General features: G+C 28.2%; 3 protein-coding genes across 3 annotated transcripts in view; 2 read left to right on the top strand and 1 right to left on the bottom strand.

Annotated features, from left to right (window-relative positions):
- Positions 1 to 3,047: 3,047 nt before the first annotated feature.
- Positions 3,048 to 4,876, top strand: LOC117169326 (39S ribosomal protein L34, mitochondrial). The gene is made up of 2 exons (XM_033355655.1): positions 3,048 to 3,210; positions 4,577 to 4,876. The coding sequence occupies exons 1-2, from the start codon at positions 3,170 to 3,172 to the stop codon at positions 4,815 to 4,817; spliced, it is 282 nt and encodes a 93-aa protein (XP_033211546.1). The 5' UTR covers positions 3,048 to 3,169; the 3' UTR covers positions 4,818 to 4,876.
- A 5,484-nt stretch (positions 4,877 to 10,360) lies between these two features.
- Positions 10,361 to 13,925, bottom strand: LOC117169083 (mitochondrial mRNA pseudouridine synthase Rpusd3-like). The gene is made up of 4 exons (XM_033355200.1): positions 13,550 to 13,925; positions 12,829 to 13,024; positions 10,995 to 11,193; positions 10,361 to 10,918 (listed from the first exon to the last, which is right to left on the bottom strand). The coding sequence occupies exons 1-4, from the start codon at positions 13,764 to 13,766 to the stop codon at positions 10,376 to 10,378; spliced, it is 1,155 nt and encodes a 384-aa protein (XP_033211091.1). The 5' UTR covers positions 13,767 to 13,925; the 3' UTR covers positions 10,361 to 10,375.
- Positions 13,926 to 13,938: 13 nt separating this feature from the next.
- Positions 13,939 to 15,554, top strand: part of LOC117169080 — a 13,612-nt gene continuing 11,996 nt past the window's right edge. Inside the window, exons 1-2 of the mRNA XM_033355198.1 lie at positions 13,939 to 14,511; positions 14,596 to 14,697. Of these exons, the coding sequence (XP_033211089.1) occupies positions 14,274 to 14,511; positions 14,596 to 14,697 (340 nt within the window). The 5' untranslated portion in view covers positions 13,939 to 14,273. The remainder of the gene's footprint in view (positions 14,512 to 14,595; positions 14,698 to 15,554) is intronic.

The following is a 15,554-nucleotide window of genomic DNA, read 5'->3' as shown; positions in this document are numbered from 1 at the left end:
ATTTGACAGTATACCGGGTGCTTAATCAAATGCAAAATGCAAAGCTGTGAAAACCCTACCTATCGTCCAAAAGAATTTGTAATAATTCAAGAAAAGATTAATGTGCAAATAATTGGGCTCTACTCGTACTAAATTGCAAATGACAAATTTCACAGCGGTTCAGTAATTCAGTTTTAGGTACAAAAAGGGGATTAAAATTTGTTGTTTTAAACTTTTTATATAATATGCGTATCTTGCGAACCTTGAACGAAATGGTCTTAGCAGCTCCGATAAAATACATCCGCGAACAATTCAAGAAGATCAAACATTGAAAAAAAGATCAAGTAAAATTGAGAAATTCTTGAGTATCAATTTGTTTAAATGTATTCTTATCAGTAGATAGATTTTGATTCACATTTCTCATTAATTTTTTTCAAATGTATTCTTTTCAGTGTAGAACACTGAGTTCAAAGTATTTTTCTAAACAAGCTAGGAAGAAATAATTTGAAAAACCCCAAAGGTGACTATTTTGAAAAACCTACTTTATCTGTTTTTTTCCCCTTAGACATTTAAATATGAATCTCATATATTTTTTTATCAGTTGAAACCTATCAGATGTTTTAATCCTTTTTTAATGTCATGAAACAAAATATTATAGTGTAAAAAACAGAGATTAAAAAGATTATATAACATGTAAAAGTCAATTTCAATTCAATTAGGTATACTTTATAGGAGGGTCTTAATATAAGCTCTTTTTTGTTCACGCCACTTTACGTATTTTGTTACAATTCATTTGTCTTTGGTACCACTTGTATTATTCAGCTGAAAATTGTATTAGTTTGTTAAAAATTCAACAATATTGTAAAAAAAAGTAATCCTTTTGAGTTGAAAATGCAACTATTTTCGTAGAAAATTTAACTATTAGGTTACTAATTAATTTTGTTGTTGCAAATTCATCACTTTGTGTTGAAAATTGAACTATTTTGTCAAAATTCGTCTTTTTGGCTCGAATACTCAACTATTTTGAAAGAACTTTTTTTTTTGTTGTTCAAATTTAGCTTGAAAATAAACTAAGTTTGACATTTTTTCATGCTTGTCTGAAAGATTTTTTTTGCTTCAAAATAAACTGGGCTCCCATATATTTTTGATTGAAAGTTAAACAATTTTATGGAAAATACATTTTTTGGTTAAAAATTCAACTTTTTTCCTAGGAAATTTAACTATTTCGTTAAATATAAACTTTATTGTTGAAAATTCATCTGTTTGGCACGAATTTCATCTCTTTTTTGCATAAAAAATCAACTAAATCCTTTTTTTTTAATATTCAACGTTTTTTGTTGAAAATTTTTGTTGTTGTTTGAAACTTCATCTCTTTTGTTTAAAATTTGCCTTTTCGTTGAATTCAACTGTTTTTGATCAAAAAAATCATCTTTTTTAATATTTGAACAGCTTTATTAAAATATTATTGTTTGTTTTATTATTTATTACTTTAATTGAAAATTCATCTTTTTACATTCTCATCATTTATGATTGAGAAAGTATTAGAATTGTCGAAAATTTGACATCATACTTTTTCAACGGATCTCCACGTTTCGAGACCCCCTGAATCCGAAAATCAGGTTTTCACGATGGCGTATGTCTGCCTGTGTGTCCGTTCGGCCGCCCGTCCGTAAACACGATAACTCTCGAAAAAATATACGAATCAAATTCATCTTTGGCACACTTTTTTTAGGTCCTAAAAGAAAGGACGAGTTCGTGAACCCGCCATTTTTGATAAAAATTCAAAAAGTGAGTGCATTTTGAAAATTTTTGAGACTACTTTTTCTGAATTTGAAAATTCTATGTACGAATATTTATACTATTAAAAAGAACAAATAATTTATCATCATGACTTTTTTGGATAAAAAGAAAATTCTCAGAGTTATAGCGTTTTCAAATTTTTTTTAATCAACCGAAAATCAAAATTTGAAGCCAAAAAACGCACGATATGAAAAAAGGCAAGAGAAGAAAAACATTTCTTTTTGAAAGCCCTACAAAATTATCATACCCAATTTTTGGATTTTTTTTTCAAAAATCGAAAATTCAAATTTTGATTACACAAAAAATAATGGAAAATAAAACATTCCATTTTTTGGACAAACTATGTAGGATACGAAAAAAGATGAATTAACAAAAATGGTTATCCCAAAAAAGATCTACAATTTCGTTAAGAATCACTTCTTGATAGGCCGCGTACTTTTTGTTTTATTCGTGAAAAATAACGTTGAAAAAAAATAATAAAAAAAATGTGTGGAAAAACGACGAAAGTTACGAGAAAAAATCCAACAAAACCTGTTTATAAATGTATGTCGGAAATCGAGCGCGCAGCGCGAGTGTCACGATGAGAATGTGTACCTCAAAGCCTACAGAGCTTTGAGAAACTTAATCGCTGACTATACTTAATTAAGTAGACAATTCAGAATATGAAGACGCATATAAATACTGCCATCTAAAATAGATCTTTTTGATAAAGATTTTTTCAAGCATTCCAAATGCAAAGAATAAATATCCGAGCGCGAAGCGCGAGGTGTAATTATATTCGTGCGCGAAGCGCGAGATTCAACCGTCGCGCGCCCTAAGCGCGCTCAAACTTGTGAGCGAAGCGAGACGCGCGTGATGAGAATGTGCCCGCCTAGCGGGCAGATTTTTTTTCGTGGAAAATGAATCTCTTTGGTTGAAAATTCACCTTTTTGTTTGAAAGATCAACTATTTTGTTAAAAAGACGCCTCCTTTTTAATCTAAACTAAATTCATATGGGTTAAAGATTATGTTTTTAAGTATGCTGTTTCTGCCCAGCTTTTTTCCTTCCATTCAAATTTTAATTTACAGCAGGCAGTTTCTGCATTCTTAGAAATAATCCATAAACCGATATAAAATTGTTGAAAATTTTCAATGTCTCAAACTTAATCAGAGATGAGGCAAAGAGTTGGTACCGAGAAATTATCACGAAATTACCAACCGAGTGTTTGCGATTACTGCTCCATCTGTAGAATCTATCTAAAATCACTATAAAATCACATAATCGACATAACCTACCAATTTTGAAGAGGTAACCTCAAAACTTGAATCGCTAAATCGCTCCGATTTCATTCAGATTTGATTCTTTTTGGAAAAAATTTAAACCGATATTCGGAGCTATCAACAATCAAGCATGATTGGGAGACTAGCATCTACTCTTTTCAATGCTATTCCGTGAGTTAAACTCTTACAATAAAATTCAGTTTTCAAAAAAATTTTAAAGTGATCAAATTCTTGAGTGGAATTTGTTATTCCATTTCTTATTATATAGTCCTTTATAAGCCTTTTTAAATGAATGAACAGGGTGTCTGCCCTACCAGGAAAACCCTGGAATTTTCAGGGAATTTTTATATACCTAGAAAAACCTGGAAATGTCAGAGATTTTTTTTTAAATCTGGAGTAATTTCGAGACCGTGCATAATTTTTTTTCAATTGCAATATAAAATTGATTACAATTGATTCTTTATTTGTGAAAGTAGCTTTATATTATTTTATTGAATTATTTTGTTGAAAACTCGGTCTTTTTGGTACAAAAATTAATCTTTTTGATTGAAAATTCATCTTTTTGCTTAAACGTTCTAAACTTTATTTGCATCTTTTTCTCTCTGGACTGAAACATTTTTCTTAGTTGGAAATTCAACTCTTGTTGAAACAACAACTCCTACATTTTTCGTTCAGAATTCATCTTTTATGCAAATAAAATTTTAATATTTGGTTGAAAGTTAAGATCTTTTCTTAAAAATTAATCATTTTGGTTGAAGATTCCTCATTTAAATTGGAAATTCATCTTGCTAAAAATGAGGTATTTTGTTGTAAATTTGTTAAACTTTAAATATTTTATTCAATTTTATAATTTTTTTAAATTGAAAAACTATTCTAATTGAATATGCCAACATTTTAGTTAAAAAATCATCTCTGATTGACCATTAATTTTTTTAACTGAAATTTTAACTTCAATTTTTGGTAGACAATTTATCTTTTTTAGTTGAAAATTCATGTGTTTCTGTTAAAAATCTAATATGTTCATTTTTTATGATAGGAATTTGAAACGTTTTTAGTTTAATTTAATATAGTACCCATATTAAATTCACCTAGATATGAAATGAATTTTAAGCATAAGAAAATAATATAAAAATTTCTTAGAATTATTATTGAAATTCGTGAAATTAGAGAAAAAATTTAAGAAATAGTGCATTATGATTTTAGTATTATTTAATTAATCTTTGCTGCTAATATATTGAAGAATATCTTGTAATATAATGTGTCAAAGGTTTATAAATTAAACATATGAATTGAATCCCTAGTAACTGAAAAACAAGCATTATTCATGATAAACTCGCAAAACCGTATACATATTCCGATTCGATTATTTAAAAAATGCGAAATATTTAAATGGCTCCGTAGAGTGAAAAATTACACCCGGAAAAAACTCGAAATACCTGCAAAAAACCTGGAATTGCCAGGAAATTTTTCCAGGTTGAGTAGACACCCTGATCAATTAAAATCATAATATTAAAAATTGAAAATATTATTTTTTCAGATCTTTCGTGGGTAAACAAATGTGTCCGACTCTGAACGCCGCACCTTCATTATCAAACCAATTAATTAACGGAGGTTGCAATTTAATTACGATTAGAACGAATATTAGATATTTCTTTCCACGTCCGAACGAAGTCAGGAGAATCAGACGTCACGGATGGCATGCGAGAATGGCAACTCTAGGAGGAAGGAAAGTTATTATGAGAAGAATTTTAAAGGGTCGACATGTCTTGGCTCATTAAATTTTAACTTATATTATCATTTATTTCAAATAAAATCAAAGTAATCGTTGTTGAATGAATTTCTTGTTAACTTTCTTTTATTCGACGATCTACTAAATTCCGAAGTTTAAAGTCTGGCTTGATGCAAGCCATTACTTTCTTTGGAAAATATCCATAATTTGTAGAATTTTGAAAAAGTAAAGTTCCTATTTCAAAAAATTAACCATTATTTTTGCGCTTTACGGCGTAATGTATATGATTGTTTGAAAGTTTTATTTTTTATATTTTGTTAGCGATTTTTATTAATCATCGCAATTGTAATTTCTAAGAGCTTGAATTTAAGCCATTTCTGAGTAAAAGTAGACTAAAAAAGATCTTTCAGCATAGGAGTTTGAAAACCCAAATTTCCACATTTTCTTAATTTTTAACCACTGATATAAAAAAGAATATATTATAACTAGGGTGGCTGTTGAACCATGAAATTAACTAAAGAATTTTCTATTTTAGATCTTCATTTTTAAATGTGAATTTCTTAGTTACAGAATTTTAGAATGCAGTTTTCTAGACTTAAACAATTAAAAAATTAGAACGTTTAAAATTGACATTTTTTAAATTAAATTGCATAAGTATTGAAAATTTAGAATAATTGGTTTTATAATACTATTCTGAATCCTTTGAGAGTCCAAGAATTTACTGATTTAAACATTAAAAATTTTGCTGTTTCAATTCTGAAGCTTTAGTAAAAAACCGATGCAAAAGTCCGATTAAAACTTTAGAAATTATTTTCAATTAAAATTAAAAATACATTAAAAATTCTATTCAAAAATATTCCACTTTTAACCTATTCAATTTGAAATTTTTTATTTAAGAAAGAATCATTACTTTATTAGAAATATTTAACTTTCATTTAAAACGAGCAATTATAAATCAAATTTTAAATGGTTAATGTTGCAAAGAGCTAACTTTAAACTTTGAATGTAACAATTTTAATTGATCTACTTAAAGTGTTAAGAAAATATTTTTAAAACATTTCAAAACATTCTCAAAGAAGAATCTGGAAGATTTTAAGGCATTTTTTTATTTTGCCCGATTTAATTTTTAATTTGAGGAAACGAAATCAGTTTAAAAGATCATCAAAATTCAAAACAATTTTTTTTTAAATAATAATTTTAAAAGAATATTGAAAAATATTTCAAAACAAATTTAAAAAGTGTTCAGTTTAAAAAAATATTTAAAGATTTAATTTTTCTATCTTAAAATTGCTGATAATAATTAAATTTTTTAAATTTACTAACTTATATATTCATCCCACAATTTTGGAGTATTGAAAATGCTAAGACAGATTTACATTTTTTTAACTGAATCTTTAAATTGCAGAATTGATAAAAGTTTAGAATTTGTAATGTTTCAGCTAACTGCATTGAATTAAAAATTGTTGATCTTTTTGTTCTAAAGTTAAATTCATATAATTGCTTGAGAATTCATGTATTTCGTTAAGAAATAGTCTTCTTGGGTAGAAAAATAAACTATTTTGTTAAAAATTCATCTATCTTATCGAAAATGTAATATTTTTTATCTCAAAAATTAGAAATTAGTGTTGGTTCAAATTGAATTTAATATGGTACTCACATTAATTAGTTATGTTTTTAGTTTTATTTAATTATTGAATTAATTGATCCTTATAAACGGATAACAAATATATTTATAATAAACTCGGGAAACTGTCGATTGATTAAAAAATGCGAAATGCTATGAAAAATGATTCCTGAAAAAAATATGAGATGCCTGGAAAAACTTGGAATTATTAGGGAATTTTTTTCAAGGATTTGAGCAGACACCCGGTAAACGAAAGACGCACGGACGAATATACGACCGTCATTAGGGGAGGGGGTAAGGTTTGCACTTTCAAAAAATCGATTTTTTCGTCTTTTCTTATTGTTAAACATTTGAAGAATATACTCCCAAAATTTTAAGTCGATCTGAGAAAATCCTCGTTTTTCTCAAAACTACTTTTTCAAAGTCCGTGTTCACTGCCATTTCAAAACTACTTTACCGATTCAATTCAAACTTGGTACATATTTTCTAAATATAAAATACCTCCCCCCAACGTTTAGTTGAAACTTTTTTTCACATTAAGGGTGTTTTCTACCCACAAAATGACGGGATTTTTCGTGGAAAATAGCATATTACATTTTAGATGACCACCAAAAATTTTTAAATGCAAAAAAAAATAATAATCAGAGGACGTTGGGGGGGGGGGGGGGGGGGGGGGGGGATTTGATGATACTTTGACTAAGTTTAAATGGCTTTTGATTTTAGATAATTTCCGACCGAGATACAGTGAACACTGCGCAAATTGTTTTTTTTCCAAGACGTTCTCGGACCATCTCTGTCACCGGCTTGTTTCCGGCGTAGCCTATGAAACCCTAAAAATTAATGATTTAACATGGAATCATTCAAAATTGATGGATTTAAGAAACTAACATTTATTATGGTACAATTTAATACTGGAGGAATCATTCAAAATTAAATATTTAAAATTACGACGTGTCTATTCGCCCAACTATCCCTTTTAAAAATCTGTACAAGGCATATCCTTGAAATTAAAGCGGTCAGAATTATAAGATAAAGAAATTGAAATTTGAGGGAATTCACACTAAAACTTAAAACCCTAACATTCAAATTTCAAGTTACATAAAATAAAGAATTTAACATTTAATAATTGTAAATGGAAAAATTTTTAAATCAATTACTTTAAAAGTAGCCACTTAAAAAATTCAATTCAAAATTCAAATATTAATGTGGATCAAATAGGCAATTTCAAATTAGATTAGAAATCTTAAGACTGAAAATCTTCTATTGAAGCTTTCAAAGCATTAATATGTATTACAGTTATTTTTATAGAAGAATCTTAAATTCAAGGTTTCCAAAATTAGGAAATATTAATCCAAATATTTTTTTCTCGTATATACTATGGTGCCCCAAAAATAATATAATTGTAATAATTTCAGACTTTTTACAAATGTTATATTAATATTAATGATAATTGTTTAAAATTAATTAATTGTTGAAAAGGCCATTATATTTTTATTAAGTAATAATTTTATACGAAATTTTTGATAAATTCAGGCATCACAGTCCTTGTGGGATAAAATATCGGAACCAAAGGTTTTTTTGTTACACTCATAGGGAACGTTTTGCCGCTCAAGGTGTAACCAATTCAGAATATTTCAAAAAAATTCAAGTTACATTAAAAAGAATTCAAACGAATTGGAAAAATATCAACAAATCAAACAAATCTATTGATTTTTGTAAAACTGGAATGAATTTAGAGGATTTTAAGATAAAAAAGAAGAAATCGATGAAGTTCATGAAAATACAAGGCGAATTAAAAAAGTCAAATAAATTTAAAACAATTTGAAAAAACTTCATTGAATTCAGTAATTTTGAAATAAACTTAGAAAAATGAAACGGAATTCAAGTACTTTGGTGAACTTTTAAAAATTCAAAAAAATGCACTGAATTAAGTAGAATTGAATGAATTTAGAAGGATGCAAGTAAATTTTTTTGAATTCAAGAGAATTCCAAAGAATTCAGGGTAAATTCCAAAAAATTTCAAATCTTTGAAATACTAATAATTTCTAACGCAAGAAATGACTACAAGACTATTTAAGTTAAATTTAAAAGAATGAAATGAATTGGAACAGTTGTAAGAATCACAAAAAATTGAATTCAATAAATTTGGGTCTATTTAGAGAAAATTTAAAGAAATGAGAAGAATTGGATGAAATTAATAAAAAATCAAACTGAATTTAAAAAGAAATCAAGTGAATAATTGAAAACAATTCAAAAATATGGAAAAATTAATTGAATTCTGTAGAACTGAGAGAATATAAAAGAATTCAAAAGGATTTAGAATAAATTAATAAGAGTTCAGAGCGAATTCCAAGTGAATTGCAAAAAATATTTGAAGATCTCTTTAAATCTTCGAAACCGTACGAAATTCCTCATTGTCTTGCGAAAAATTCTTTGAAATCTATTAAGATATTAAAATCCCTTAAAATTATTAAAACCCTTGGAAATCTCTTGAAATTGCTAAAATGTCTTAACAATACCTTGGCATTTTTTAAATACTCTAAAATATTTCAGTCTATGAAAGCTTTCAAATTACTGAAATAAATAAAAAATGTCTGAGAATCTTTTAAAATTTCCGAAAATATTTCGAATCCTTTGATATCTTTTGTAAGCCCTTGAAACTTTTTAAAGCCTTTGAAAACACCTGAGACCCAGTGGGCACACAAGTCCTCAACTTGTCCTATATACGTCTTTCGGCGGACGTCTTAAGGGCGTCCTGAGGACCTTTTAAAGACATAAAAAGATCCAAACGATGTCTTATAGCGTTTATCCTGCACTGGTGTAGAACAAGAGCACTCAGATCGTTCCGTCTTACTTCTTCCTTCTCACTCCGATCGGCGTCGGTGCAGATCGGAGTGCACCAGTGCAAGGTAACCGAATACGCTATTAAACGCGTCAAATCATATAACATAGAGGTACATTCTAAGGACGTCTTTAGGATGTCCCGGTGCCCACTGGGGAGTCTTTTAAAATATCCTCAAGTATTTCAAATTTTTTAAAAATCCATTGAATTAAATGGAATAGATAATAATAATAAATTTTAAAAATTCAAAATAATTTCACAGAATCTAGGATAAATTAATAATAATTGAGGATGAATTCCAAATCTCTTCAAATCTTTAAACCCCTACAAAATACCTCGCTTCTCATGAATAAATTCTTTAAAATTCACTAAAATTTTATCAAGTCCCGTGAAATACCATGATGATATTTCTGAGATCATGGAAACTATACTAAAATACATTGAGAGTTTTAAAATCCCTTAAAATCATCGAAATTCAGGGAAATCTTATCAAATAATACGAAATCTTTTAAAGCCTCATACACCCTGTAAAATCGTTCCGTATCTTCAGAAATTCTAGAAAATTATTTATCCTAAAATATTTCAAAAACTTTAAAATCACTTCAAATTTATGAAACTAGAAAGAAAAATTCTTGGAATCTTTTAAATTTTCTTAAAATACTTTAAATTAAAAGCTCTTGAAAATGCCTTAGAAGTTTTAAAAAAACCCTAAAATCTTTAAAACTGCTTCAAATGTTTGAAATAGATTAAAAACGTCTCGGAATCTTTATAAATGCCCTGAAATATTTCAAAGAATTCAAGATAAATCAAAAATAGGTGTAGACCTGAAATTAATAGTGATTAACCCACGAATTAATTTATTGAATGAAGAGTGACCAATGTGATCTTTTCATTTGAAAAAGTAACTGTGTGACAGCCATTATTATTTTTTAGTTACTTCTTACAGAAATTCTCTGCTTTTTTCAAGTGCCTGACTCAAATAGGGTATCTATAGGGACCAACTTATGAAAATAGGATGATTGAGGGATCTTATCTAAATATAGGGTACAATAGAAGAAATAGGGGCTGGTCTAAATTATCGAACCTAATTCTGGTAATTAACACAAAACTCTTTTAAAATTTTTCCTTAAAACTTAAAAATTTATTGAGAAATCTGTACAAATTGCTGTTCTTGTCCCTCAGTACTGACGTTCTCCACACTAAAATTACTCTCTCTAGGCAATTCGAAATTCAAGGCTTGACATGTCCACGAAAATTCAGGTGTTAATGGAGCTTCGATCAGCAGGTCTTTGTTCTTTCCGAAATACCAGGAAAGTTCAATGCGCTTCAAGTGAATGTGTACAGGGATAATATCCTGCATCTCCGTTGACAAATTAAGGTGAGTTAAGAGCTTCTTATTCATTCTTGGAGGCCTGTCGACCGCGGCCACGAAGGGATTTACTTTCATCAAAGTTCCCATAATGTTCTGTATTCTCTCTGCATGAATTCTGTCACCTAGAATCGGACTTAAGAGGTTAGTTGCTGCGAATAATCTGATCGCATGCCACTTTGTTGTCGATGATTTGATTTCGATTAAGGCACTGAGATTATCTATCGAATTTGAAAGGAGGTTGTACTCGACATTCAAGACCTTTATTTCACCCTTCTTTTCTTGCGTGTTGGACCATTTTTCATGGATGACAGGCTGTGATAATATTTTTAATTAGAAAAATATTTTCTTGGCTATAAAATAATATTCTTTAATAATAAAGTTACATTACCCTTTCGAACTTTTTGCACGGACTCTTGTGTAACTTTAACGCCACGTTTTTGATACCGTTTGTGTCTTTTGGAAGCCTTGTTGTGACTATCCAGTAGGTTTTTGGAATTTTTTTAAATCCCATTGCTCGGTTTTGTGATTTAATTATAGCTTTTTCCACAGACTCGTCTGCTGCGAGAAGCATAACGCCACTCATAAACCTATGTGAGGAGATTTAATGTAATATATTAGAATTATAGTTCCTCTTAAGCACGTTTATGATAAGGCATGAGAATGACATCTGGATAAAGACCAATTTTTCCAGATTCTGTTAATAACGATTTTAAATAATTTAGGACTCTACTTATCGATACATATATAAAATATCTGAAAATCATTTTTTCTTTGGTATGAAAAAAATATTTTTTTAAATTCTAAGAATGACAACTGGATAAAGTTTTTCCACGCTCAAACACAGAAGTTTTGTTTGTAAATATGTTTCCACCTTCCTGAAACATTGTAAATTAACAGGCCCGAAAATTCCGTACTATGTTTTAGTAATTTCGAACAAAAATACGCCGTTTTCAAATTTATGAGAAAACATGTTTTCCTAAAGATATTACTTCTTTAATGTAGAGATGTTTGGGAACACATACTTCTATAGTTTTATACAAAAAATTCTATTTGAAAAGACCTACAGTAGAAAACTTTTTTTGGTCACCCCGTGAAATTTATTTTTTTAGGGCGGCTACTCAAATCCTGGAAAAAATTCCTTGATAAATATTTCGCATTTTTTTAAAACAATCTATTGTGAAAATTTGCTTTTGACAAATAATATTACGAGATATTCTTAAATATATAAAACCATCGATTAACTGATTAAATAATACAAAAACATAAATATTTCTTGAATTTGTCTGGCATATTCAGGTAAAATTGACATGGGTACTATATTGAATTTTAAGTAAAAATATTACATCTTCAATAAGATAGAGGATTTCTGAACTGAATAGTTGAATTTTGAATTGGAAAATATAAATTTTCAACCAAAAAATGTAGTTTTTAACTAAAAAAGATCAGTTTTCATAAAATTATAAATCTTTAACTGGAATGGATGAATTTGTATTCACGAAGGTAAATGTTTAAGAAAAGTGTGTAAAATTCAACCAAATAGTTTTATTTTCAATAAAAAAAATGAATTTCTAAACAAGAAGGTTAATTCTCTGCTAAAAACTACAATTTTTAAACACAAAAGATGAATTTTCAATTAAAATGCTGAATCTTTAACTCGAATAATTAAATTTTTAATGAAAAATATGAATTTTGAACCAAGAAGATCGATTTTCGACCAAAAAGGATGAATTTTCAACACAATTAATTAATTTTGAACTCAAAAATAATAATTTTCAAATAAGGTGATGTATCTTTAACTAGAATAATTGAGTTTTCAATCAAGAAGATTGACTTCTACCAAAAGTTATGAATTCTCAACTAAAAAAATAATTTTCACACGCAGTGATGAATTGTCAACTAAAATGATCAATCTTCAACTAGAATAATGGAAGTTTTAACAACAAAAAATGAGTTTTCAAACAAGAAGATAATTTTCTACAAAAGACGAATTTTCAAATAAAAAAATATAACTTTTCAACCAATAATTTTAGTGAAAAAAATTAATTTCAAACCACAAAAAATACATTTTTAACAATTAAGTAAATACAGTAATATAAAGCTGATTTTACAAATAAAAAATCACTATTTTAAAAAATTCTCGAAAACATCCAGGTTTTTTTAGGTATATAAAAATTCCCTGGCAATTCTAGGTTTTTTAAGTTTAAAAATGATCCGTTTCTTACCTCTCGGGTGACCTGACAATGTTTAGATTAGCATAACCGAGCCTGTCTGCAATAAATGGTAAGGCATTCGAAACTGCATAGTCCACTGCGCCAGATATTTTGTTAAGGCTTTCTTTTTGGTAGGGAACTTTTGTATTATTAACATCTTTTTCTCTGGATGCAATTCCATAAGGTTTATTTAGCGCAACCAAACCATCTATAGAGAAAAATATTTAGGAAATTCTGCAATATAAGTCCTATATCTAAAATAATGCGAATATCCATTTTTACAAGAAGTTGTAATAACTCTGCTGAAAAAGTTTTCTAAGTATCAAATGCCCTTATTAACAAAAAAATTAATACTTTGCAATTCTTTTTCTGTATCCGCAATTTAAAAAATTTCTATCAAATGCTTTTAAAATTTTCTACAAAAGTTACTTTTCAAAACAAAAATATGAATTCCTTTAAACCAAATTATTAAATTAAGTATTAATAAATATAATTATTATACCTTGAAAATATATTTTTCTCTATTTTTTAAGAATAAGCAATACGGTTTAATTGAGTTTTCTTAGGACTTAACTTTTTTAATCTTTAAAAAAAGCCGGGTATACTATATTCAAAACCAAAATGTAGCCACTCCGAATTTGTTTCAGTAGGGAAAGAAACTAATAAAAATCAAACAATCAGAGCGTCAACAATTAAAATAAACAAAATATACATTCCTTAAAAATGAACTTACTCTTATTGTAAATAACGTTTTCAACCAAAGATTCTGAAAACGCTTTAAAAGATTTCCAGGGATGAATCTTTTTATAAGGATGTTTTTCTCTCCTCTCTCTCGATTCAGTTTTAAAAGCCGCTGCTGTTGAATATTTCTCGCAGGATAGTTGACACACTTTACTTCTATTACAGTTTAATGTTAAATTTGAACCAAAACACCTTAAAACATTCTTCATTTTGAGTATTTCCTATTTTTTTATCTATTTTTTTTGTAATATATCATCACTTTACGGAATATGTGGTTATCGGTTTTAATTTTTAGGTTACATTGTCACAGCGCAGTTGCGCACCTATGCACCCACACAATGCAGTCACACAGCCTCAGCAGCGCAGGGAATAGGTTAGGTTAGGCGTCGTGTTGTGTGAAAAGCACGTGGTGGTGATGGTGCGCGTTTTTTAACTTTTTTTTATATTTATTCTTCTTTTAAAGTGAAAGAAATAATTAATAGCTGTAAAATTGATCATTGAATAAATGTAAAAACGCTACAAAGTTCGGTTGCAAAAAAGTGTGCGACAAAGTTATCATCTGTCTGTCTGTGTTTTTACGCAACTGTCAATTTTCTACTGTTTGTAAATACAATAAGAAAAATCGTTTATAATAATGGATATTAATTCGAGTAATTTTTTACTCGTAAATGGATTTAATTATGTGGTAAACAAGAAAGCTTACTAAAACAATAAGAATGAGTGAAGAAATAAAATCCAAAGCTTTTAAGCGAGCTGAACTTAACATACAGAAAAAACTCAAGAATGCTTTCTTGAACAATTATGCTCATTACACAATGCCAGGAATCAATACTATTCGAGATAATCCTAATATATCCTGGGATCCTGATTCCGTATTCGGAATGTTCCAGGAATACCCTTACAACTGTGACCTTCCTAAACCTCTTCTACCACCGGTTAGATTAAAACGAGAAGGTATAAAAACTAAACTGGCAAAACTGGCAGTTTTAAATTTTGATGCATTATTATTTTTTTTTCAAATAAAAATCACAATTTCAGTTTTAAGTGAAGAAGATCCAGCTCTGCAAATTATTACAACTAAATCTTACATGAAAGATGACATTGATAGACTTACTCAGTATTATCAAAAATACGAAAATGGTAGGAAGACATTCAAGGACTTGACGAACACAATTGATGAGTGGGATGTCTCATGAAATCCTGTTTTTAGAATTCAATATTAGAAAATTTGTATTTATATGTTCTTAAAGTACGTTTTACTTGTAGGGTTTATCCACAAACAATGAAGAGGGTTGGGGGGGGGGGGGGAATTAAACAAAAAAGACTAATTTTCAAAAAAAAATACTTGAACTTTCAACAAAGACAGATTTTTCAGTCAAAAAAGAAAAAAAATTGCGTCCAAAATATTGAATTTTCCACTACTACTATTTTTACTATGCAAAACGAATTCTAAACAAAATATACAATTTTTAAACCAAAGACTGGAGTTTTCAAACTAAAAAGACGAGCTTTCTAGAAAACAGTTAAATTTTCAACACGAAAATGTGAAATTTGCACAAAAAAGTAAATTTCCAACCAAATATTTGAATTTTTTTATTTTTCAAACGAATTTTTATCCCAAAAAATGAAGTTGAAACAAATTAGCTGAATTTTCAACCAAGGAGATGAATTTGTGACTAAAGTTATGAGCCTTCAACAAAAAAATATATATTTTTAGTTGAGTAGTGCAACTTTAAACCAAGAAGTTGAATTTTCTACCTAAAAATTTGAATTTTCAATAAAAAATATAATAGTTAATATTACAACAAAAAATATATTGATTTAAAATAAATTAGAGTTGGATTTAATAGAGAAAGATATTTTTCAAATAAATAGTTGAATTTTCTTCCATGAATTTTTCAACAAAAAATGGAAAAGATTTTTCATTGGAAATAAAAATTATTAATTTAGAAAAGCGAATTTTTTACATAACAGTCGTTCGATGAAGAAAATTCAAC

This window comes from Belonocnema kinseyi, chromosome 3 (genome assembly GCF_010883055.1).
Source record: "Belonocnema kinseyi isolate 2016_QV_RU_SX_M_011 chromosome 3, B_treatae_v1, whole genome shotgun sequence".
NCBI lineage: Eukaryota > Metazoa > Arthropoda > Insecta > Hymenoptera > Cynipidae > Belonocnema > Belonocnema kinseyi.
The sequence above is the reverse complement of the archived record's forward strand: the minus strand, read 5'-3'. Positions and strand labels throughout refer to the sequence as shown.